Below are 26,816 nucleotides of genomic sequence, written 5' to 3' on the forward strand. Positions count from 1 at the left end.
ATATACTGCTTTTGCCAGAAGTTTATGCTTCATCAATAACATAGAAAATATAAATCTATTCTTTATAAGACGGTGGAGTAGAGAGTTGAGCAGGAGATTTGGTTGGTTCATGAAAGGGGCAAAATAATTTTGCCACCCTTATTATTATTATTATTATTATTATTATTATTGTGCTAGAGTGGATAGATAGCAAAATAAAAAGGCACCTGAAGAAAAAAATGCTCTTGAAATACCTGCATAACCATTTAACGTTTAGAGGGCCCTGTGTCATAACAAAAATGTTATTAACATCAAGTTAAAATAACGTTCATAAGCGAATACAATCGTCCCATTTGATTGGCTGGAAGTAAATTTGTCATTAAAAAATAGCACTTGTTATTGATAACATGTTTCATAAAACAGGACCCTGGAAGAAACTTACGAAGTGTTTACTTTTTTCCGACACGTACGGTAACGTGCGACGTCACCGAAATACAGCACAATCTGAAAACGCGCTTCAATGTGAAGCGATTTTTATATAAATAAGTTTAGAATGTCGACATCGATTCATTTATCGAGCATATCAGAGTGTATCTTTTGCAGTCATTCGAGTTCTTCCTTTTAGAAGCAGCTAGAAGATTTTTGCCACATACTGAAGTTATTTCCGCATTCTTGTCTCTTTTATTCAGCGCTAATTTCACTGGGTAAGTTAGAAGTGAAACATGATTATGTTAAGGCTATTATATTTTGGAGAAAAAAAAGCAACTGTAAAAAACGTTGGCACCATGAATATTTTCTTAAAAGTAAACAAAAGTCCTAAAAGCAGCTTGTAGAAAGAGTATAAAATCAAATGCGCATAATTGTTTGCTCTAAAATCCTAGGCTAGAATTTGTTTTTCTGTTTATCTGTTTGTTTGGGTTTCTATGTATTTTTTTTCTTCACATATGGTAGTTTCTTTGCAATCAATAAATCATTCATATGCCCTCATAGCATATTTTTATTTATTTCTGAACTTCATTAATATGATAAATGATTGTGTGCGTTGATATACAAATGTTTTAGAAGAGCGCTTTATATCAGTGCCATCATTGTATTCCATTTTATAATGGAGTACTTTTTGGCTATGTTTCTGAGTTGAAATTGATAAAATATATTGTTAAGTATATACAGTATTGTACTACTTTAAAAAAAGTTTTTTTCTGAAATGCCGGCTTGCTTTGTTTGAAAGAGAATCTTTCGCGAACAATTGAGTTTCCCAACTTAAAAAACATCTTTATATGTATATAAAATATTTGTTGCGACTTCATTTAACCCTAATAAGGCCGGGGGGGCATCATGCCGCACTCGCAGCGTTAAATCAGCTTTAACAATTTAAAATCCGTTCATTCTTATTCACTATTCGTGCAATCAATTCTGACGCGGATTCAGGCAGGGGTACAGTCAGTATGTGTCCCCTCCCCCCCCCCCCCCCCCCCACCCTTTGGCCGGCTAAAAAATGAAGGAAAAAAGAAAGAAAAATAAAGAGAGCAGGGGGGATCATGCATATGGCACATATCATTCAAATGTCATTGACGGGATACTGCTAATATATCTTTAAAGCTTTCAAGAAGTATATGTTTTTACCCAAACTCAGATATTGTATACCCACCAATATATATTGATAGACTATATAATTTACAAACACGTGCAATACGACTAAAAACAAGTGACTTTCGTAATTCCAGTCTACCACTACTTGTTAAATTAAAAATTCGCCCAGAGTTTTAACTATTATGTCAGAATTCGTGGTTAAGTATCACAACAGGGGTTCTTTCAGTATTTGTTGATGACATGTTGAGAACTAATTCTTTATTCAATACGTATCATACTATAACAAGGGTTAATCTTTGTGTTTCCATCACCCTTTCAGCTATAAGACCACATTCTATATAATTTTCATTTATATTCATTTATTTACACTTCTCATAAAAAACATAGGCCTACAAAAATGTACATACAATATCTGATTAACAAAACAGAACAAGAAAATAGCATACCAATATTCAGAGAATTTAAAGCACCTAAAACAAATACTTGATACTGTGGTGTAGCCAACAGAGGCCATTGACATATCAAGGGCTGCTCTCCAGAAATAAAATAATAATATATTGGTAGTTACAGAACATAATTAAGTACACAACAAAAGTGAAACAGGCGGTCCGTGTGAAGGAAAATTATACACAAAGAATATTTTCGCACCATATTTTAATATTTCAAAAAGGCATTGTTTATATTTGCCTTTGAAAAAGACAAGCTTGTTATGTCATCAGGTGATGAATTCCATAGGTGTGGTCCCAAGTGTCGGACCGTCTGTCTGGACGATTCATACTTTAAAAATAGCACACTTGCTCTATTGGAATATCTGGTATTGTACTGATTCATTTCAGAGTTTAACACAGTTTAAAAAAGGGCTGGTCGTATCATTTTGAAAATTAATTTTTATTACCATGTTTCAAATGACGATATTCATGTTAAATTAGTGTGGAAATCTCTCAATTCAAGACGTAAATTGCATTTAAATGAAATGGTCTATAAATCCCTCAACAATTTGGCTCCTTCTTATTTAGAGGAGTCATTCAAATACTGTAACTATCCATATTCTCTACGATCACAAGGAAATATTAAACTCCCCAAGCGAAAGAGTGAATGCTGCCGTAAAATGTTTGTGTATAAAAGGATTACGTATTAAGTACAATGCCCTACCGTTAACTTTTAAGCTATCCAACAGTTTAAAACTTTTTGCAAAAATCTAAATTTAAGAAATCAATTTTTATTCTGATCTGTAATGAAACATGCTTGGGATGGGGGGGGGGGTGTTTATGCTTCTCTGCTATGTTTTAGGTTTCATACGTATTTAAGTTATATTATTTTATATTGTATTGTATGTTGTATAATAACTGTTGATATCTTAAATCCTGGACCCCAGGGAAGAACAGCTTCGTTATATTAACAAAGCTGAATGGGTAATCCAATACCAATACCAATACCAATACTAACATATTATTAAAAACCTCAGGAAGCAAGATGTTGACATATTTGTACATAAATAGGGCGCTTTGCAATGTACAAATGTGAAAAATATTTAAGACTTTAAGTTTCTTAAAAAGAGGCTCACTTGGTGTACTGGGATGAGAGTTGGTTATTGCGCGCAGAGCTCTTTTTGTAATGCATATATCTTATTTAGTAAAGCATTTGAACGTTTCCCCATACTTTATTACAATAAGAACGATGTGGCAAGATCAATGTGTTATATGAATTGATTAGAATTCTCAAAGGAATGAACGGCCTAATTCTATACAATACTCCAATCGCACCGTGGTATTGTCCTCATGATTTCATCAATATGCCAAGACCAAGTCAGGCTATCGTCTACATCAATTCCAAGAAATATTGTGCAGTAAACAATCTTGTAATTATTGATGTATATATCCTAAATTCCATCAAGATGTCTATTTCTTTTCTTAAACACCATACATTGTGTCTTTTTGGATTGATCATAAGCTTGTAAATATTGTAGGGCAATTAAGTTGAGTAACATATTGCACATCATTAATCTAAAGTAGAAACAGAATGGGCCCTAATATTGAACCTTGAGGTACACCTAGGAAAATCTTGAGTAAAGACGACTTGATATCACCCAAGTAAACAAACTGACTTATGTTATTCAAATAGCTTTTTATCCATTGTAGACATACTCCCCCTATTCCATAATTATTCTAATTTGTTTAATAATATGCCATGATTGATACTATCAAATGGTTTAGAAAGGCAAAGGAAGATACTAAAGGCAATATGCTTACTTTCAAAGGCATTATTTATATTATCAATAGATTCTAGTAAAGCCAGGGCAGTAGAATGTCCTGAGCGAAACCCAAATTGTCTATTATATAAAATATTATATTTATGAATGACATCAATTTAGTATAAACTAAGTTTTCAAAGATGTTGACAAAAAGAGACAAAAGAGAAATAGGTCGATAATTTGAACCTACATTCTTTTCGCCACCCTTACATATAGGCAAAACTTTTGCTAACTTTAACTTGTCGGTGCCAGGAAGTGACCACTTTGTACAGATACATTATAAATATAAGTTAAAGGCATAACAATTATACATTTCTTGAGAACTTTGGAGTCAATATCATCATATCCTGGTCTCTTGCCATCTTTTAGTCCTAGTACTATATTTACAACATCGACCATCCGTATGTCAGAAAAAAAAATATGTTACAGGAATAGATGAATGAAATTCAACGTATAATAAACATGTCATCCAATGTCGACACGTGTCTGGTATTTTGGAATGCTACAGTCTCCCCTCTTTCTCTCTATCTGTTCTCTCTCTCTCTCTCTCTCTCTATTATATCGCAAGTAATTCTCTCTTTTCATATGATTAAAATGTAATATACGTTGTTAGTTTAGTTCAGTTTAATCGAGGGTCGCAAGCATTTCAAGCTTCATGCTTACGCTGTATCCCTCCTATATCATGTTAATTGTAAAAATGAGTAATTTTCTCCTATGTAATATCTATGTTCTTTACTATATAAGTATCATGTATTGTACTATGAAACGTAAATCATATTACACTGATGGACATTATGTATGTTTCAACTATGTATATTTAAAATATTATATAGAAACCAACAAATCAAATCCAATCAAATCATAACTTTAGCTCAGGCTCTGCACTTTCTCGTTTAAGAAATATATTTTATTTTTGAAACGATATTATCCTTGTAAGAGTAAACCCTTTCTTCTCTTTCTCATTCTCATCTGTTCCCTTTCCGCTCTTTGTCATTACCACCTCTTCCGTTTCTTCTCTTTCTCTGTCTCACCTCTTCTCTTTCCGCTCTTTATCAATTTTCCCTCTTCCGTTTAACTATTTTTTTGTCTCATCTTTTCCCTTTCCGCCCTTTCTCACTCTGAACTCTCCTTTTTCTTGTTTTGCTTTTGTGTGTTTGTGATTGATTGTGGGTATGTGCATATAAATGGGTGATTCCTGCTGATGGTTAAGGGTCGGTCCTTTTTGTATTTCTTCTTCTTAATAAGTTTGAATAGATATCTAATTTAATAATCTGATCAACTGGACAGGGGCCTCACGTTCAAGCACAAACTGGCCTATTATTCATTCTGTATTAATGATTTGTAATGTTTGTTTATGATGCCAGATAAAATGAAATACCATAACATTTCATCTAGAGGAATACGATCAATATAGATTTGTTCTGACAACGTAAACTGTGTCAAAGGCAATATTCCCTCTCTCTCTCTCTCTCTCTCTCTCTCTCTCACACACACACACCCTCTCCCTATCTCCCTCTCCCTTCTCGTCCGTAGCTTCCCTTCTCTTTCTATCTCCCCCTCTCCTTGTCTTACTTTTTATTTATGCATTTGTAATAGTTCCCAGGGAGTTTTGTAGACTTTGGAAAGAAAGATCATGAGAGTTTAACATAACAGGAAATATCACCCAATTAGGCTTACTTTGTGAAAATATGGGGAAAGTCCCCGAAAATGATCTTGCCAACAGGCATCCAGGAACCCTATGACAAAAAGTTAATTTCGATGTCCTAACAAATTTTATATAATTACAGTCTATTTGGAAAAAGTGAGTATGGAAAAACCGGTCACTCAAAGATTTTAACTTTTCGGGGGCACTCCGTAATCATTTCGAAGCGCAATTTGTTTAGGGCTTCAATATCATACCATATAACAGGCACTAACAACACGTTATAGCAATGCATCTCAGATTGGTAATTGTTAAAAGATGCATTTAAGTAACATAATTACTCTTTTAGCACAAAATCCAAATACAAAATATTGCTCAAAGCGCTTCTAATAAAAAAAAACATGTTCACTAACTTGATAAAGAAAACAAAAATGATATATATCTGCCATCTGGAGAGGTGTGTCTCTAAGATCTTTGGATGTTTCTCTCCCCTTTCTCTGTTTGTCTCCACTACAGGTTTGCAAAATGAGTTCAAACTTCACCATCAGCCTGTTTCTCCTTGCCGCCATCGCATGCCTGTCCCAAGGATGCTGTCCTGAGAGGTTCATGCAAGTTGGTAACCGGTGCTATTATTACAACTCAAATGAGGTGGATTGGCACGATGCACGTCATGCATGCAACCGACTTGGGGCGCATCTAGTCAGCATCCACAACTATGAGGATAGTAGAGAAGTCTATGTTCTATGGAAGAGTTTAGTCGACGATGATTACCTTAATACTTGGCACAGGGTAAATAGTAGACGAGTTTTTTTTTTCGTAGCTGTATGGGAGAGGGGTTATGTGATAGGCAGTTGTGTTTGCTTGTTTAAGGTATTAGGTGGAGAATATGTACAGTTCGGAGGAGATGAAAGAGGTCTATATGCCAATGGAATTTAGAAGGAACAAAAAAGAAAGGGGGGGGGGGGGGAGAAGGGAAGATATATTCGTTGTATTTTACCTGCGCTTGAATTTTTGTTTCTTCAGTGTACACAGGGGCGTACGCAGGGGGGGGGGGGGGGATGGGGGTTCAACCCCCCCCCTTTGGTATTTTTATGTGTGTAACCCCCCCCCCCTTTGTTTTTGTTTTGTTTTGTTTTGTTTTTTAATTGAAAAAAAATAATAGAAAAAAAATTATGCCCACGGCTAACGTAAAGTGACCTTACCCTCCCCCCCCCCCCCCCCCCCAACGAAAAAAAATGTCAAATTTTCAAATTTCGAGACCAAAAAAAAAAAAAAGTGTCCGCTTACCCACCCCCCCCCCCTCCCCCTGCGTACGCCCCTGAGTGTACACAATATTGTTTGATGCTTTATTTGTATGTTGTTATTATGGTTACAATAAAATCTAAGGATATCACCGAAAACGCTTCAAAAAAGGGGGAATTCGCTAAAGCTGGTATTTCTGAAATATGAACTTTGACGCTGCTTATACAAATTAGGCATAAAAATTTGTTGACAAAATATTTTCATCAACTTTTAATTAATTTATCAATTAAGTATTAATTTAATTTGTCCCTGCTTTATGCCACGCATATTTGTTACATTATGGGATGGTATTGTATTCGCCAGATACTTTACCTCTTCTTCTTCCTTATTTGAAAGAGCAAGTATGCCGAAATATTGTCAAACTTTGAGCTACAACAATTAAGTGGAAGGCAAAAGACAAAAAGAGGTTTTTGCATATTGCTCCGGCTGTCTCATTTTCGCTCGCTGGAACATTGCCAGCACAAACCACTGACCCATACCTCCTGGACGGATCATCGCCCATTTATATTCCCTATGCGTTACGTACTAAAAGGCTGTATTGTCTGACCGTTCATGAATATTCATGTTTTTGCTTACCTCGGCAAAATGCTTGCCTCTACTAAATGGAAACAATTACGGTAGGGGTCGGATGAAATGGATATAATGAACAAATCAGAACTGATCTTTGATAATTCATGCTTCTTATCCTTCGTGTGCTTGACTTATAACCTTACAATCGCGTGGTAAATTGAGTCCAAAGTTCGACTTGTTGTACATGTGTGATATAGGCAATGGCGAACTTGCGACCTTTTTTGATGAAATTACGGTGGGTAAAATTTCAAAAGTAAATGAGACATGAGGGTTCCAATGAATAAGCTAGTGATAACGTACGTCGGGGTGGATGTGCTTTTCGTTAAAAAAAAAAGAAAAAAAGAAAGAACTTTAACGTTTTTTGTGGGAAAAGTCCATAGGCGAACATGTTAGGCTGCTGACTCTGACGATAGGGGTCGTTGTCAATTGAGACTATAAAACGGAGCTATATGCTTGCCACTTCCACACAAACTAAGCACACCTTGTTTATTCGAAAGATTTTGCATACACAATATTTCAGAGGGTTATTTTTTTAAGAGAACGACCCTAAATTGGAGGGGCCATCAAAAAAAGTAAATACATTTGAAAAGTGGAAATTCAAATAAAATCACAAATATGTCAACTAAGGTATCAATATAATTATAGAAACTGATAAGCTAACAATTGACCATCGTACAAGTTTTAGGTCAACTATATATCCGGTGATTTATAACAATACAAATACTACCACCTCCATATAATCTGGGATAAACGAGAGATTCGTCAGAAAAAAAAAAACGATGTTTTAACGACGTCACTTAATGGACCAATACTGTCCAAGCAGAGGACATCCCATAAGGAGTGAACATAATAGCAAAGCTGTTATTTCTCAAATTATAGTGAGTTAAGTGTATATAAATGTGATGGCATTTCAAACCATTCAAAAGGGGATATGAAACCGTTTCTGATAACTAAAATCTTTTGTTTGTAAATACACAGGATAGGGGTTAATTAACAATCAAAGAAACCAGACTTTCAAATTGAAAACCATACACATACCGTGGTGTGTGCAGCTAAATATACAATGACGTCTTATTTTGTTTACAAGCGACAGATTCCTATATTTTTATTTCACCGCATTTTTCATCAAAATAAAACCATGCACGGGGTTTAAAGTGAGGTAATATATTATAAATTTACCCTGACGGTAGTGAAGTAAGAGAAAGAACTCAAGATAAGATGGAAAAAACAGAAACTGAAAATGTGTGAAATGTCATGGGACATTGTCTGCTTGTGCAAATCATGTCCATCCTGTGATCTCAGCAGCGTTCGGAGAGCTCTTTAGGTGCTATGCCGGGCTGTATTTAAGCGTTTTGTTAGTTATTATAGTCATTACTTCGAATATTTCCAAGCATTGAATTTTGATAACATTGTCGAATCACCGCATTTCACCGCATTTTTCATCAAAATAAAACCATGCACGGGGTTTAAAGTGAGGTAATATATTATAAATTTACCCTGACGGTAGTGAAGTAAGAGAAAGAACTCAAGATAAGATGGAAAAAACAGAAACTGAAAATGTGTGAAATGTCATGGGACATTGTCTGCTTGTGCAAATCATGTCCATCCTGTGATCTCAGCAGCGTTCGGAGAGCTCTTTAGGTGCTATGCCGGGCTGTATTTAAGCGTTTCGTTAGTTATTATAGTCATTACTTCGAATATTTCCAAGCATTGAATTTTGATAACATTGTCGAATCAAAATGTCAACTTTGCATTAATGAAAATAAAGTTATTTTTTCAAAATCAATAAATATATACGTTAAGAAAACCTTGAACCACTGTTCAAGGTGTCATATAAAAGGAAATTAGATTATCTAAATGCTATTACCAATGTTTTTAATTAAAACTGCGATGATAATTAATCTCAATTTCATTAAATTGATATAGAAATATGTATAATTAAATTTTCTTTCAATTGACACCAAACTTATGGTGGTTCCAGGGTTCCTTAAAGTAAGAAGGTGTAGAGAAAATGAGAGAGACCAAATGTTATAAGAACCGGCCAGATTTCCATACAATTGATTAAATACTGCCTACTTTACCCATAATTGTAGAAAGAAGATAAATTCTTGGCGTAAATTATTTAAGCTGTTTCAATATTACGTTTATAATTGCAGATTCAAATGGACCTCCACAAAGTTAGTTAGTTTTAAGACACTAATTAAGTCCAACTGATGTTCAGCTGATGTTTACGCTTGAATCCAGAAGAATAAAGCTTTGTCTGGATTTCGCTACATCCTTAGCTAAACACCCAACATTTAGTACCTGGTTACCTCTTCTGAAAAACATACCCATGCCCTTGACCATGCATCTATATTTCAACAGTTCAAGTGCAAAACCAATCGTTTCCGAAATAGCCCCATACCTTACTTTGTCGATCCTCTCAATAAAGCCAAGCCCAATTAATAAAAATAGATGAATTGATTTCATTTTTTATTTGTATTATATTTTCTTCATAAATGTTGAATTTTCCTGGTTTTTACTGTCCATACGATAATAACAAACCAACATAACACAATTTCGTTCCCTTTCCCTTCAATAGCCATTTTATATGTGAATGAAAAGGAATGTTTAATCATAATTATATTTTATAAAATCATTTTTTCTAAGCGATAATACAAAAACTTGCATTATCAAACTTCAACAATGATTTTTTTATATTCGTATATTGTCTTAATGACTATTTAAAAATACATGTATGCAATTTATATTTGTTGATTTACATGCATTTTCTACAACTTCCTCTTTTGTTTCTTTTTTCTATATTTCTCCTCTCCGCTTTCCTGACTTCATGTTATATTTTGTTTTCTTATTTTTGCTGCCCAAGCAATCTTATCATGTTAAATATATATATTTCAATATTGACAAATCAATTGTAACTGTATTTTATGTTTAAAATATGCAATGAGATAATCCAAACATTTGAGCGAAAAACGGACCACTATTCACGGTACAAATTGAGAAAAACTGATCTGATCGATTCCTTAATTCTCCCAACTATATAATTTCAATTTAATTACATTTTAGGTGAATGGAAATCGTCACAAAGCAAGAAAATGGCTCTACATTCCATTCAAGACGTATAAGTTTTGACAGATTTTGTATCGCCTGTTTTTTTTTTTTTTCATGGAAAAACGTTGAGAAAATTCAAAAATGGTTTGGAGAATTTACTGTTAATCACTGTTAGAGGGTGTCATACATCGACTCCTTCAAAGAAAACCAAAGATATATTCTTGGTTTGAGAATTTTGTCAGGATTTTTTGCATGTCAGCGGGTTAGTACAGTAAAAGGAATAAATTAAGTAATATCTTGTACAAAAATTAAGCAATTTTGTCATCAACATTTAACAATGTTACCAAGTCACTTTGAAGCAATTTCATTGGGTTTGTTTACATTATTGTTTTTGTCCATTGCCATGTGCCTGCTATGTTTTGTTTATGTCCTGTTCATTAAAGTGCTCTTTGATTATATTCAATACAAATTAAATAATACTACTTGTTTTAAATGCCTACATTGTTTGCATGTTATCATTCTCTTTTCCCTTCACGCAGGCCTATTGGATTGGACTAAATGACCTGCAAAACGAAAACGTCTTTGAGTGGAGTGATGGGACCCCTATGGATTACTCTTTGTGGCATCCCATCGAACCTAACAACAACAACAATGGGGAAGATTGTGTGTCTCCTAAAAACCTTGGTAGCAATGACTTTGACAGGCAGAAGTGGAATGACTCCGGCTGCGGAAACAGGAAACCCTACTTCTGCCGCAGATCTGTCATCTCCTAAATCACTATCAAAGGTCCCTATGGATCAAATTGGTTGTCCAGAGAAGAGGGATCCTACCTTCGCTAAAGACCACTCATCTCCCAAATCACTTGCACAATCCCCCCCCCCCCCCCAATTTAATCAAATCGGTTTTCTTAGTATTACCCATATAAATAATGTTCGATCATCAACAGGTGATAAACAATCTAGGGCCATTGAAAAAGCCTATGTTTATTTGTCGAAAATAGTTCTTATCGTGTCAAAGTACTTGAACGAATGTGGGTTCATGCTTCGGATTTTGTGAGCTCGTCGCCACTTCTCAATGTGTCAGATCTTTTTTTAAATCCTGATTTTTCACGGGGGAGGGGGGGGGTAGTTGTATTCGGGTGGGAGGTACTTGTCCTCAGGTGGTAATTGTCTCCGTGGGTAATTTTTCTTTGGGGTAGTTGTCGCCGAGGAGGGGGATTAATCGACCTCGGGGGTACTTGTCCGTAGGGGGTCATTCTCCGGGGGTGATTTTCCGGGGGTATTTGTCTAGTGGAGGGGGGGGGGGGCGGGTAATTGTCTTGAGAGGGGAGGGGTAGGGGAGCAATTTCCGGGGGTAATTATTCGGGGGTTAATTGTCCTTGGGGATAGTTTTCCAGGAGGATAATTTTCAAGGGAGTAATTGCTGTAGGGATTTCACATGCTTACAGGCTTATTATTTGTTTGTTTATTATCATTACAGATTGATTTGGGATTTGCTGAATAAAACAGAAGTTTGTTGGACTTCAGGAAATAGTATCCCGTGTAAATTTCCATCGGTTTTCCTAGTGAATAACAACAGTTGGATATTTATTGTTAGACGAAATTTCTTGATCTAACGATTTATCAAGGCAGCCACACACACACTGTAAACAACTGTGTGTTTAATATGTGTGTGCCATGATTAAGAGACAGGTTGTATGTTAATGTGTTAAACTTTTTGTTATTACGTCGAGAAAATCAAACAATACCAACAATTAATCACAATCGAAGGGTATTTTGGTGTACACTTATTCAAATAAACAGCACTTCTGACTTGAATTCCAACACTGATTCCTGTAAATCTGAAATTATTTTTGTACAAAGGCGCGAATATCCTCTCGATATCGGTATCTCTTTATATTTACTTGACCCTTAAAGACTTCTGAGGGACATGTCTTGCTGTAATTACTCAAACTCTCCAGAATAAATATACCTATATATGAAGAGTTTCATTCCAAAAGGAGCTAAATCCACTTTGGGTACTTCTGAGTAAATCGCCTTTTTTTATTTCTCCACTTTCCCTTTAGCTTTGGACCTTAATGTTGTTATATATTTTAAAGGTGTCACCCTGGACCAATAATATATGATTAAAAAAAATCTACCAGTTTTTCCTGATTTGTACTAACTTTTTAGAATGTTTTTTTTTTTCGTGGATTTAGCTCCTTTTGGAATGAAACATGATATTGTACCTGGAAAATTTCATATTTTCTCAATAAAGTCACTGAAATTTATTCAAATTTAGTAGGAAACCTTTCCTTTTAAATAATAATAGTGAAATCACAACTAAAAAAAACTTTTTGAAAAGAAAGTAAACAACATATCACATTTTCATTCCAAAAGGAGCTTAGTCCGTTTCATTCCAAAAGGAGCTAAATCCATGTTTCATTCCAAAAGGAGCTAAATCCACAAAATCTAACAATTTAGTAAAAATCAGAAATATGTGGTAGATTTTTTTCTTCTTATCATATTATTGGTCCAGGGCGACACCTTTAACAGATATAACAACATTAAGGTCTATGGCTAAAGGGAAAGTGGAGAAATAAAAAAGGCGATTTACACAGAAGTACCCAAAGTGGATTTAGATCCTTTTGTAATGAAACCGATTTGGATTTAGCTCCTTTTGGAATGAAACATGATATTGTACCTACATTTTTTCATACTTCCTGGTGAAATTTTCGAATGTGATATAGTAAATTTTTTCCCCATGTAGGAAATCATTATTTTAAGACAAATAACTCCATTTTGATAAAATATGGATTTAGCTCCTTTTGGAATCAAGCTTTTCATATGTATATAGTTCATAAGCAATACACCTTAACGTGAACTGTTTGTTCAATCTGCTGACGACCAAGACATCGTGCCATATACACTGTCGCTCATATAGTTGGATTATTGTTGTTTTACCCCAATGTATGGAATTATTTTGACAATGATTTATTCCTAATAGATAGTATACATTCTCAAATTGTATTAAATATTAATTTGCCAGTGTTTGTTTTGCGTGACTGCTAAAGCATGTGTATGCTACTATGCTTATCAACTAGGGGACCTACGCCCTTAAGTCATAAATGACAATAATGAGGATTAATACCCCGCAAAAGGGCACTAATATAACACATCGACACGGTTTTGGTCATGGGGCCTAACAGTTACAAGGCCATTGCTTGGTCACTGGACCATTACTTATAAGCTAGATGATCAACCTTTTCTGATCGATTCCACAACGTTTCTTTCACAATGCAATCGCACGACCATAACTTTTTTTTTTTTTATTAATACAGAACACATAAAGGAGGCACATAATTGTGGAAACTTTTGCTTAGATTTTTGTTACAAAGGAAGTTGACCACAAACTTACTCCCACAAAGTGTTCAGTGCAGGGGTCACAGGCCACTGGCTTCATCGGGCAGGTAGTTCAATTATGTAAATGGGTAAATTCCTACAACAATATTCAACCAATCAAAACAAGTTTAATACTAAAAGAAGGCTAACGATTAGTATTTTTACTTGCCACTCACCCCAAAGCCGCCTGACTACAATTGAACGAGTGAGCGCTCGCGAGAGTGGTCAAAGCATGATTGAAATTCGCTACTTTGCTCTTCTTCAATGCAAAATGAGACGACAGATTGTGCTGGATTTGTATGTTTTTTTTCTAACAAAAGAACAGAGAAATTGCATATTCTGTTTTAAGATCATACCTTTTGAAAGGTTATCAAAATGCCTCCCGGGAACCCCAATGCTAGGAAGAAACGCACTTTTTAGAAAAATTCACTTTTTCATGCAAAAAATGTTTTATTTGTTATTATGCACGTAATTCAGATGGATCAGATGATACAACGTTTTCAAATGCATATACACGTATTGTATCGGGATATGAGAGATGATTAAAAATACTTCTTGTCATAGTAGGTATGGTAATCATAATTCTTTTAAACATTAATATGAATGACATTTAATAATGTAAATGCCCCATATTTTGTCGGACCGTTCATATTCTTCAACAGTGTCTTTTATTGTGTTGGTATAAATAGCAAACATGTTACAACACAAAGCTGCTTCGATTTTTAGACCCCAAAATGTGAAGAGCTTGATTCCAGAAGGAGCTAAATCCATGTTTTATCAAAATTGGGTTTTTTGTCTTAAAATATGACATTTGAACAAAATGCACTATATCACATTCTAAAATTTTGGGGTACAATATCATGTTTTATTCAAAAAGAAGCAAAATCTTTATCAGTTTTATTCCAAAAGGAGCTCAATCCAATTGACAAATTAGAGCGCAGTATAGAACACAGGCCCCTGGCTTGTCTTTGTCTCCAGGCATAATGTACACAAACATACACACAAACACGTACACACACATGGCTTTGTGATCGTCCTTGTTTCTAAAATAATACAGAATCTATTTTGCACATGACATTTGAATTATGAAGGACCCAAGATAAGAGTTTATCGATATTACTAATCATACTAGGAAGAGAAAGAAAAATGAGGAAAGCTTATAAACAGTGGTATTTAGTCATAGATATCTCGATAACGTCATATATTTCAAAACCGTTATATTCATGGATCATCATCAAACATAGATATCAAAATGTAACACTCTATTCAATCAAGTCTCCACAAATGTACAAAATGTCTTTAAGCTATTTATACTAAAACGTTATTTATTTTCAATTGCATATTGAGCTTTGATTTTATAGGAAATGTTGTGCATTTTTGTGGGTATACTTGCCTGGCACAACTGTGAAATATCGTAATGTTTATTGTTCATCACCCAAAGCGGAATCTCATTGCTTAAAAATAAAATAAAACACACCCACAGCATCGGCACAAATCAGGTTATTACCTCATATGTCATAAGATCACAGGAAGTATGCAATATCCTGGCTCCAAAAACCTTCTGGTGATTTTTTTTCTAAAGCAACAAGGAAATATAAAATAAACCGCATTGTTTCACGGAACAAGTACGTATATTACCAAGTGAAATAGAAAGGGTTTTAATTGTTCATATTCCCTAGTAAATATCATTTTACAAGTGACAGGAGGAGGGGACGGGCAGAGCCCTGTAGGTGTTATTTTTGTCACTTGGGGAGCTGAGAGTGTAATATAATTGCTTGAGGAGCACAACTGATGTCTAAAAATTTCAGGTCAAGCGAAAACAGAACAAAAGAAAACCAAAATTAATCAAATTTAATGTGAAAATGAGAATACAAACAATAAAATATCACCTCGATCTGTCATTACCAATTTTTATTTTTTTTCTCCTCTCTTTCTTTCTAATTTACCTTAATTGTGTATTTTATCTTGTTCTTGCTTGTTCTTGCTTACTTTAATATTTTTGTTAATGTGTTATTAATCGAAATGCCCAGTAACATCATAAGTGGCATAAAGGGATTGTACCCAAAGTTTTCCAGGTGAACTAACGTAATGTTTTTTTTTAATTTGATATCTCCCAAAGAGGAATCTCATAGCTTGAAATCAAATTAAACACAACATCGGCACAGAGCAGATTATGACCTCTTTAATAGGTCATAATACCAGAGGAATCATGAGAAATTCTGGTTACACAAACCTCCTGATGATTTTCTTCTAAAGCAACAAGGAAATATATAATAAACCGCATCTTTTTTAAATCGGAACAAGTACGTACATTTTCACGTGAAAAAAGAAAGGGTTTAAATCATATACCCTAGTAATATTGTCTTACCAGTGGCATGTTGAGGGGAAGGGTAGGACCCTGTTTGAATGATTTTTGTTTCGTTGTCACTAGGAGAGCTGAGGGTATAAGTAAAATATAAGAGAAGCACAACTGACGCCTGTTTTCGAGATAATGTTCGGGGAATTTCCCCATATTTGCACCAAGTAGGCCTAATTTAAATACAGGCTGGGTGTTTTTTCCGTTATTTTAAACTCTCATGATACGGTCCTTCCTCATCCGGGAGCATTTGTCACCTGAGGCTACAAAAGTCCCAGAGAACTATTAAAAAAACACTTATATAAACAAAATAAAAAGAGAGAGATTGAGAGGGGATGAGAGAAAGAGTGAGAGGAGGGGGAGGAGAAAGTAAGGAGAAGAGAGAGTTTTTTGGGGAAAAAGTATGTTAACAGAGAAAAAGAAAGAAAAGAAAAAATCTGTAATGGTTAACATTTCGAAGTCATTCTTAATGGCGTTCCTGGCTTCGATCATGTTTAATGCCTTTTTGTTTTTATATATTTTGTTTCCCGATACATTGCATGTCCTACGTACTCATATACTGCTTTTGCCTAAAGTTTATGCTTCATCGATAAAATAGAAAATATAAATCTATTCTTTATAAGACGGTGGAGTAGAGAGTTGAGCAGGAGATTTGGTGGGTTCATGAAAGGGGCAAAATAATTTTGCCACCCTTATTATTATTATTATTAGTATTGTTCTAGAGTGGATAAATGCTCTTGAAATACCTGCATAACCATTTAAAGTTTAGAGGGCCCTGTGTCATTACAAAATGTTATCAACAGCAAGTTAAAATAACGTTCATAAGCGAATACAATCGTCCCATTTGATTGGCTGGAAGTAAATTTGTCATTAAAAAATAGCACTTGTTATAATAATAATAATAACTAGATTTGTAATACTTGTTTGGACAAGTATAGGTGGGCTGGTCCAACTAAAATTTAAGACAAAATGAAGGGCACATTTGAGATAGCTTATTGTCTCAGCTAAAACATACTCAAAGTTCAGCGTAAACGAAGCTAAAACGACGTAGATATTGCTCGCGATAGACGGGAATGTAGAATCAAGTTTTGAGAAAAAGTCATGTCCCATAGAGAATACACGCAAAATGTGAAAAACTGATATGCCTCCTTTAATCGCAAAAATACGCCCTGATGCTTTTGTCAAAATGAAAAATCTTGACAACTTTATTTGTAAAGCATTGTCTCAGCTAGAACATATTACAATTTTGAAGAAAATGAATCAATTTTTTACAAAGATACAGACAATTTTCCAAAAATATGCTGACGTCATAATATGCAAATTGCCCATAAATGCTATGTATTACAAGAGCTCGCGCGCACGGAAATTTATGTTTAACGGTCGATCATTCCGTCATTAATAGTCACCAAGAAATAAACATGCTATAAATTTGTTTGTAAAAATATGTGAAATATTATGAAAGAAAAAAAATGGCGATTGTATGTTGTGCAATAGTTTTACGCGCGAAAACACGCACGCATGCGCGTGTGCGCGATTTTTTATAAAATGCTTATAATAGCCTAAAACGTATGCAAAATGATTTTGAGACGATTTTGAGCATTTCAAAATTTTACGCGCGCATTGACGCGCGGACGTACGCGCAAGCGCGCGTTATTTGACCTAAAATTGACCGGACGGATATTGACCTTGATCATGATAAATATGAATGAGAAATACCTTTTGGTTATGAAGATATGATCATGAGTTGATTTTCGTAAAATTTTACAAAATGGCGCCTAGATGACGTCATCAGTCAAGGTCAAGGTCGAAAAAATGTCTGTGCTTTGTACATATGCCTATACATATGTGTGCCAAATTTCAAGGCATTTGATCCAGCCATTTTCAAGTTATCTTGTCCACAAAAAAGTGGTTAGAAATAAGAAAAATAAAGAATAATAATAATAAATAATAAAGGCAATTCTAACGAAATTATAAGGTGGTCTGTACGTTATACAGCCCACCTGATAATAATAGTAGGTTCTTGTATAGCGCTCATGTCAGTCAGATTTCACCCTCCTGGCGCTCCCGATCATTACCCTGGCTTTATAATAATAATAATAATAATAATAGTACATTTATAAAGCGCAGAAACTATCCAACATTAGGTATATATTCTACTGCGCTACAAGCAAGGCTGCCATACGGCGCTCTAGCATTTCAAGGAATAAATTCTTACCAGGTACCCATTTACCTCACCTGGGTGGAGTGTGGCAAATGAAGATCGATGTCTTGCCAAAGGACATTAGTGCGGCGGCGGGACTCGAACGGTGGACCTTGTGATCGACAGAACGGCGACGTATCCACTCGACCACAACACCTCTACATACTGATAACATGTTTCATGAAACAGGACCCTAGAAGAAATTTACGAAGTGTTTACTTTTGTTCGACACGTACGGTAAAGTGCCACGTCACCGAAATACAGCACAATCTGAAAACGCGCTTCAATGTGAAGCGATTTTAATATAAATACATTACAATATTGACAACGATTCATTTATCGAGCACATCAGAGTGGATTCATTGTAGTCATTCAAGTTCTTCCTTTTAGAAGCAGCTAAAAGACTTTTGCCACATATTGAAGCTTTTTCCACATTCTTGTCTCTTTTATTCAGCTCTAACTTCACTGGGTAAGTTAGAAGTGAATCATATGTCTAGGCTTTTATATTTTGGAGAAAAAAAGCAACTGAAAAATATGTTGGCATCATGATTTTTTTCTTAAAAGTGAACACAAGTCTTAAAGGCAGCTTTTAGAAAGAGTATGACAAAAAAGAATTGTTTGCTCTAAAATCCTAACATAAATATGCTTTTCTGTTTATCTGTTTGTTCGGATTTCTTTTAATTTGTTGTTTGGTTGGTCGGTTGGTTTCCCTTTTGTTAGTTTCTTTGCAACCAATATCCATTCATACGCCCTCGTAGTAATTTATTTGTTATGTCTTAAGTTCATTTATATGACATATGATTGTGCGCGCTGAGATACAAATGCATTTAAAGAGCGCTATACATCAATGCTAGCATAATATTCCATTGTATTGTGTTGTACATTTTGACTATGTTTTAGGGTTAAAATTAATCAAATATAAGTATATGTATACACAATGTTGTACTACATTTAAAATATTTATTTTCTACTACCTGAACTGTCGGCTTACTTTTTTCAAGGAGTATCTTTCGCAAACAATTGAGTTTCGATATTGTGTCAGTGTCTGGGGTAACTGTGGTAAACTAAAAATGAACATCTTAGTTAAATTACAGGAAAAAAGTACTGCCTATTTGTACCAGTAGCCATTACCTTGCTCACTCCACTCCTCTTTGTATCAAGCTAAAAACCTGGAATATATTTGATTCATACCAGTATCATACAGCACGGCTATGGTTCCTTTATTTTCATAATCTTCTTCCATATAAAATTTAGAACATGTTCCTTACGAATCTTAGTATTCATAATTTATGTTTATGTATGAAGAAAAATCTCCTCGGTGTGATCAACCGGTGATTTTTAATTCATTACTAAAATATATTCCTCTTTGCAATAACCAAATAGTAATAAAAAATATCTGATAATGTATTATTTGTCCAAATACTGACATAAAACCTAATCATATTTTACACTGTGCTGTACCTCTAGCTTTTTTTCTTATCCACTGTTTGCTTTTAAAGGATTTACATGTCTTTCAGTAACAGAATAGCTTTAACAAAACAAATTATATCTATACTTTTAGGGAACTTATTTTAGAAGGCCTTTTGGCCTTATTTTAGTTGCCCTTTTTCTCATTCTCGACTAATTAATTTGGTCTCGTTGATACTGTTAGCATGTATGATTTCATGTAGTTTAATGAAAATGTTATTTATTGTAATAATTTATTGTTTGTATATGAAAATGGAAATAAATGAACTTATGGAATACAAATCGATGTGCTCAATCTTGGAACTAAAAACAAGTCAGAAAAAGTATGGGAACCAGCGGAATTCGATAAAAGTATGCATCTTTTCAGAACTTTGTTCATCAATATCAAGAGTTATGGGATATTTCTTGGTGAGGAGGGGGGGGGGCAGGGATGTATCAATGACAAGGTAAAGATGTGGTGAATTTTCGAATCACTATGTTGCGGTGTGGTGCTGTTTTTATCCAACGTTGTAAGTCGAAAATCGGTCGCACATATATCTATGTATTTCTATGTGAATATTATATCTCTGCAAAAGTTATCGACTTTACAGTGATATAATAATTCAAAGTGGGATAAATAAAAATAGCACATCCTGATGACTTTAAAAGTGAAGTCGTCTTGAAAATACCAAAGAGATGTCATTTTCCTGAAAAAACGATTGTAAAAAAGGTAAATTCACAAAGATGTGACATCTTTAGTCATACATTCTTCTGATTTGGACCTAATGGGGAATTTGGTATTAGACACATGGCAATTGGACGAAATGGTAATTGGACCAAGCGGCAAAAATATCGCTCGTACTATCTCTCTCTCTCTCTCTCTCTCTATATATATATATATATATATATCTATATCTTGCTGACTCCTCCTCTCTTTCTCTGTATTCCTTGCTCTTCCCCCTCTCTATCTTAAAAACTATCATAACATAATAAAACAACCTAGCACGAAATCCATTATACAAGTAATGCACTGTTGCGAGTTTTTAGCCAATTCAGAAGCCGCCAGTTCAAAGGCTGCCGAGCGGTCGCCGCCCAGTTGTCGTTGGGGGATCAGTCGGTCACTGGGCGGCGAGTTAAAAATCGGTCGACAGCGTTCGACCTCGCAGTTTGATTTTTGACCTATATCGCTCGACGGCGAACGCTCGATTAGATCGGTGCCTGGGCGGCGGTCGCCCAGGCAACCAGCGTATTTTGGTGCCCCGCCGATAACCTGCTGGCCACCGGACAATTTCTTTAACACCAGCCGGTGGCCGGTGGGAGACCTTTCGGGAATCGGTGGGTCATCAGTCGGTCACCGCCGGGACGCCGCCCGGAGAAGCTCCCCCTTTTCGACCATTTTTTACCTAAAATCAACCAGCGATCGACGGGAAATCTCACAGGTCATCGCCCAGGCATTGCTTGGGCTCTAAAGCCTGCTCGACTTCTCTAAAAATCACTGGGCGATGCCTAAATTCCAGCGGTGACTGAGCAGGCTATAAATTGGTCGGTCGCTATGGTAAAAAACGTTGAAAGGTCAACACACTTTTGATTGGTGGTCAAATTCACCAACACAGTTAACCTTATCAAATTGATATCAAATCACTCGTCTGGTCATGAGGATTCCAAGAATTTATAGTTTGCTGTACCTCCGGTCAAAAAGGTCAATGCACTTTAGACTGGTGGTCAAATTCACCAACACAGTTGACATCGTCCGATTCGAATGATTTTAGTGTCTAATAATATGTTTTCTGACAATACAAATTCAACTAAGCAATTTTTAAAATCAAAAGTTGTTGCCACAACCTTGGAATTTTTCCGAAACCCATGAATAAGAAGTTGTTAAATATTTGTCACCGAAACGGCAGCCATTTAAAATTGTCATGGTCAAGGTAAGCACTTTTACTCTTGAAAGTTGTATAGTTGAATTTGCCATGTCAGAAAACATATTATTAAACACTAAAATAATAATAATAATAATAATAAAAATGTTTAGCTTTTAGATAGCGTTTGATACATATGTCTCTAAGCGCTTTACAAATATACTAAAATTGACCTTTTTTTACCATAGCGCCCTCATTTAAGGTCAGGGGTATAACAAACTATACATTTCTGGAATCCTCATGACCAGACGAGTAATTTGATATGCAATTTGATAAAGTTAACTGTGTTAGTGAATTTGACCACCAGTGAAAAGTATGTTGACCTTTCAACGTTTTTTTTTTAAGGTTAGAGGTATAGCAAACTATACATGTGTGGAATCCTCATAGCCAGACGAGTTATTAAATATGCATATCGACACGATTAGAATATATTTGCATGTTGACCCCTGTTTGACCTTTGTTGGCTCCTCACGAAAATGCCCGGGGTTTTCAAGGGGGCAGCCCAAGTCATAATTGTTCGGTATTCATCAGGGAACACAACAAACTTTCCAACCTTTGTTCTCAGAGATTGGTTACGGGACCTGCAGGCTGGTCTCCTACTATATCTAGGTCTAGAATAGTCTAGATCTAGATCTAGATATTGAAAATCATGCAGAAATTAAATTTGGCTGAATTAAGCGAAAGCGATATCGGACGGTATCGAGCGTGTGTTATCAATTTGTGATGGGAGATTGTTTGCACGATGGGACAAAGTAATACACACTCACGTGATGTCAATTGACCAATCGGATTGCTTACATTATAGAACCCGTCTTATAATAACAATATATAACTCAATGCGCTCTTCATTTAATGCTAATGGCAGACAACAAAATAAGCTTCATAGAGAAAAGATAAAAATACACACTCGTGTATTTGAAGAGGCGTATATTTATGTTTTCTAGTTCAATCTCTCCCCTATCTCTCTCTCTCTCTCTCTCTCTCTCTCCACTATAGGTTCACAACATGAATTCAAACTTCACCATCAACCTGTTTCTCCTTGCCGCCATCGCATGCTTGTCCCAAGGATGCTGCCCTGACAGATTCATGAAAGTTGGTAACCGGTGTTACTATTACAACTCTGACAAGGTGGATTGGCACGATGCACGTCATGCATGCGAAAGACTTGGGGCGCATCTAGTCAGCATCCACAACGCGGAGGATAGTAGAGAGGTTTACGACCTATGGAAGAGTTTGATCGATGAGAGTTTCCTTGTTGGTGGGCAAAGGGTGAATAGAAGATGAATATTTTTTTCGTAGCTGTACGGGGGATGAATGATCTGATTGGCAAAATGTATTTTAAACAGAGAGAGTGGGGTGGGGTAGGATTAGTTGTTATTCTGGTTACAATAAAACCGAATGAAATCGCCGAAAACGCTTGTAATAGTGCAGTGCAGTGGCTTAGCAAGAAAAGTGTGCACTTTTTGAGAAAACCTGAAACTTGTAGCATAATAAGCTTTCACCATAACATTTATTTAAAGATGTGGAGGGAAGTCAGATTTGACCTCTGATGACCCTGAGAGGTATAATCCAAAATGGCCGCCAGTCCATATGGTCTAATGTACAAACACGCTTAACTTTTAAACCAAAGTTTTAATAGTCCAGAAAAACGTTTAAGGTGTCTTGTCCAACTTAATCGGGGATGCCAATTCATTTGGTAATACTTTTGAGATCGACAGAAGTCAGAGATATGCAATCAGGTTAAGGTCAAATTAAGCCAACAAGTGTGATTGGTATGCCTCCGCTACAAAGTAGCGTATACGTTTCGCGTTATCTCAAAAAGCGGTCATGTATATGTATCTTGCAAAGCCAATGAACTGATTATATTTTTGGAGTCACGAGGTCAAAGGTCACATGACTCATTATATATGCAAAAATAGCCTGTGATCTCGTTATATCTCAAGAACCGATTTATTAGGGTTAAAGATGATAAATTATTGCCGTATAAGCTATTATCTGTTTCAATATAACGAAAATGAGGTAGTTTGAAGGCATGCATTATTTATTCCCACCAAGATTTAGGGTATCGAATATCCAATGATAAGGGTGGATGTGGTCTTCATTGGTGAAAGTGATGATTGACTTCAACTCATGTTTAGCTGATATTTACACAGGTAAAGGGCATGTTAGCATTTAAATTGTGTTTGTTTGCATTGCCTTTTCTCCATTGAAATGCCTGTTATATCTCCTTTATTTATGTATTGTTTATCAATGTGTTCTTTCATTTTCTTTAATAAAAACTTAAATGATAATACTTTTTTGGGTTAATTCTTACTTGGATTTGCATGTAATCATTCTCCCCTTTCCCCTCGCGTAGACCTATTGGATTGGACTACATGACGTGCAAAACGAAAACTTCTTTGAGTGGAGTGATGGGACTCCAATGGATTACTCCATGTGGTGTTCTGGCGAACCTAACAACTCTGGGGGAGAAGATTGTGTGTCTCCCCTTAGCCGAGGTAGCAATGACTTTGACAGGCAGAAGTGGAATGACTTCGACTGCGGAACCAGGAAACCCTACTTCTGCCGCAGATCTGCCACCTCCTAAATCACTACCAAGGGTCCCTAAATCCTACTTCTGCCGTAGACTACTCATGTCCTAAATCACTACCACAATGTCCCCTATATGTCAAATCAGTTGTCCTATAGTATAGGATTTCGTCATTCAAATTAATTTGTCTTGCGTTCAAATTTGACGGTTTTAGTGCAGTAAGGTATATCTCGGGTTTATATTCTTTTTTCTAGTTTTCAAATCTATAGAATTTTCATTACAATCTATGTATGTTTCATTCAAATGAATGAACAATGTGCTTCTTTCGCTATTTGGTCATTCGATTTGGAGCAACACGATTGTCTGACAACGCGACGGTGTAGTTTTAGCATTCTAATTCATTTGTAGCATTCAAATTAGCACTTTGTGCACTTAAATTGATGGTCAATATACATTTCTCGTTTATTACACACTTTTTTGTAGTTCATTCTTTTAATTTCAAGAATGTTTTTTCATGTGTATTTCATCATATTTCATTTTCTTGCATTTATACACTTATACTTATTAGATTTATCTGATATTCTTCAGCATTTAAGTTTGATTGTTAAGAAGGAAAAAACGACTTGCATCTACGGACCTGATGGTCTCAATGTATTTGTAAATGTTCATGTAAGGAAGTTGTTTGTCTTATGTTTCATCATAAAATTATCATAATGTTATCATAATTTCATTATGGAAGAAGGGTACAATACTGTAACTGGGGTAGGGACTAGAGTCAACAATTTGAACATGATTTAATATTTAGCCTAGTCTTTAGTCATCGATCTGCTGGCGGGCAAGTAAACTATGAAACTCTTTAAGAAAAAAACAGAGGGGTGTGCTGGGTATAAGAGATGATAAGAGTCTGTAGTAAAAAAAAAAAAAAAAAAAAAAAAAAAAAAAAAAAAAAAAAGTGCAATTGAGGGTACCCCCACCTTTCACGGGTATATGAACATGTCCGTACAGAAATGCCATATCCCTCGATTTCGCCCCTTCTTTATTAGATGTCTGATTACACCCATCTGCATTGTCCTGAAAATGAATAACTGGAATAACAGCTTAGACCCCAATGGCAAATCATGCATTTTAACTGCATTATTTAAAAACTGTAAAAGTTTGTTGCAATTCTTCCCCCTAACATTCCTAACTCGAATACAAATATTATGAATACGAATGACAGGTGTTAATTTCAATGATAAAAATTACGCTTTGACAGGTGAATATTAATTTGAATGCTAGTTGAGCAGTTTTTATAAATTGAATGACAGATCTATGAAACCCTTCGACCAAAATCCTAAATTAAATACAAAAAATTAAAAATCGAATGTTAATTGGCATGGCAAAGTCGATCTGCGCTAACTTAAATGCAAAGTAAATGAATTCGAATGACCAACACGCGAATTTGGCCGGGAAATCCTATATTACGAATACGAATGAAAGGTGTTAATTTGAATGATAACAATTACGGTTCGACAAGTGAATATTAATTTGAATGCTAGTTGAGCAGTTTCTAAATTGAATGACAGATCTATGAAACCCTTCGACCAAAATCCTAAATTAAATACAAAAACTGTAAAATTAAATGATTATTGGCATGGTAAAAGCTGATCTGCGCTAACTTAAATGCAAAGTAAATGAATTCGAATGACAAACACGCGAATTTGGCCGGGAAATCCTATATTACCCATACAAATCATGTTCGGATTACGTCATTTTAATATTCGATCATCAACAGGTGAAAGACAGTCTACTCTAGAATAGCGCCATTGAAAATGCCTGTCCTAATTTTTCGAAAAAAATTATGATCGTGCTATAGTATTTAGGTGGGTTCATGTTTGGGAATTTGTTGAGCTCGTCGCCATCTCCCAATGTGTCAGATCGTTTTTGTGCTATTTAATCCTGAATTTTCATGGGGGTAGTTGTCCTCGGGGGGTAGTTGTCCTCGGGGGGTAGTTGTCCTCGGGGGTAGTTGTCCTCGGGGTGATTGTCGTCAGGGGGTAGTTGTCCTCGGGGGGTAGTTGTCCTCGGGGGTAGTTGTCCTCGGGTGGTAATTGTCCTCGAGGGTGATTGTCATTGGGGGGTAATTGTCCTCGAGGTAGTTTTCCGTGGGGGGGGGGGGGGCTGGGATTGTCCTGGGGGTCATTCCCCGGGGATAATTTTTCAGGGGCTAATTGTCCTTGGGGGTAGTTTTTCGGAGGGTAATTTTCCGGGGCAGACTTTTCAGAGGGTAATTGTCCGGATACGTATATATAGTTGATGTCGTATTTAGAAAAAAACTAAATGTTTAGGAAAGGAAAAAAGATCGTTGTTATTTATTTAGCATAGGAACTTAAGTGACGGACCACGTTTGAATGTGGCTCTGTTCACATTCATATGTGTGCTTTTGTGTACTGTCTTATTATTTACTGCCTACTTTCAATACAGAGTGTGTTCACCTAGAGATTTAATCCAGTTTAACTGTAATCTTGTATTATATCATACATAATTTGCATAACGTATGGCAATCAGTATCTCACCAACAAAGCTGTAGGAATTTTCAAATGCTTACAGGCTGAAACCTT

The 26,816-nt window shown here is 35.6% G+C and overlaps 2 protein-coding genes across 2 annotated transcripts; both read left to right on the plus strand.

Annotated features, from left to right (window-relative positions):
* The first annotated feature begins 584 nt into the window (after window positions 1-584).
* Window positions 585-11,158, plus strand: LOC115927099 (low affinity immunoglobulin epsilon Fc receptor-like). Its single transcript, XM_030992574.1, has 3 exons — window positions 585-683; window positions 5,979-6,251; window positions 10,925-11,158. The coding sequence occupies exons 2-3, from the start codon at window positions 5,988-5,990 to the stop codon at window positions 11,156-11,158; spliced, it is 498 nt and encodes a 165-aa protein (XP_030848434.1). The 5' UTR covers window positions 585-683; window positions 5,979-5,987.
* Window positions 11,159-18,692: 7,534 nt separating this feature from the next.
* Window positions 18,693-24,424, plus strand: LOC589548 (perlucin-like protein). Its single transcript, XM_789187.4, has 3 exons — window positions 18,693-18,790; window positions 22,683-22,955; window positions 24,043-24,424. Exons 2-3 carry the CDS (start codon window positions 22,692-22,694, stop codon window positions 24,271-24,273), a joined length of 495 nt encoding a protein of 164 aa, XP_794280.1. The 5' UTR covers window positions 18,693-18,790; window positions 22,683-22,691; the 3' UTR covers window positions 24,274-24,424.
* The last annotated feature ends 2,392 nt before the right edge of the window (window positions 24,425-26,816 follow it).

Source organism: Strongylocentrotus purpuratus, unplaced genomic scaffold, assembly GCF_000002235.5.
Source record: "Strongylocentrotus purpuratus isolate Spur 01 unplaced genomic scaffold, Spur_5.0 spur5_scaffold_20, whole genome shotgun sequence".
In the NCBI taxonomy this organism is placed as follows: domain Eukaryota; kingdom Metazoa; phylum Echinodermata; class Echinoidea; order Camarodonta; family Strongylocentrotidae; genus Strongylocentrotus; species Strongylocentrotus purpuratus.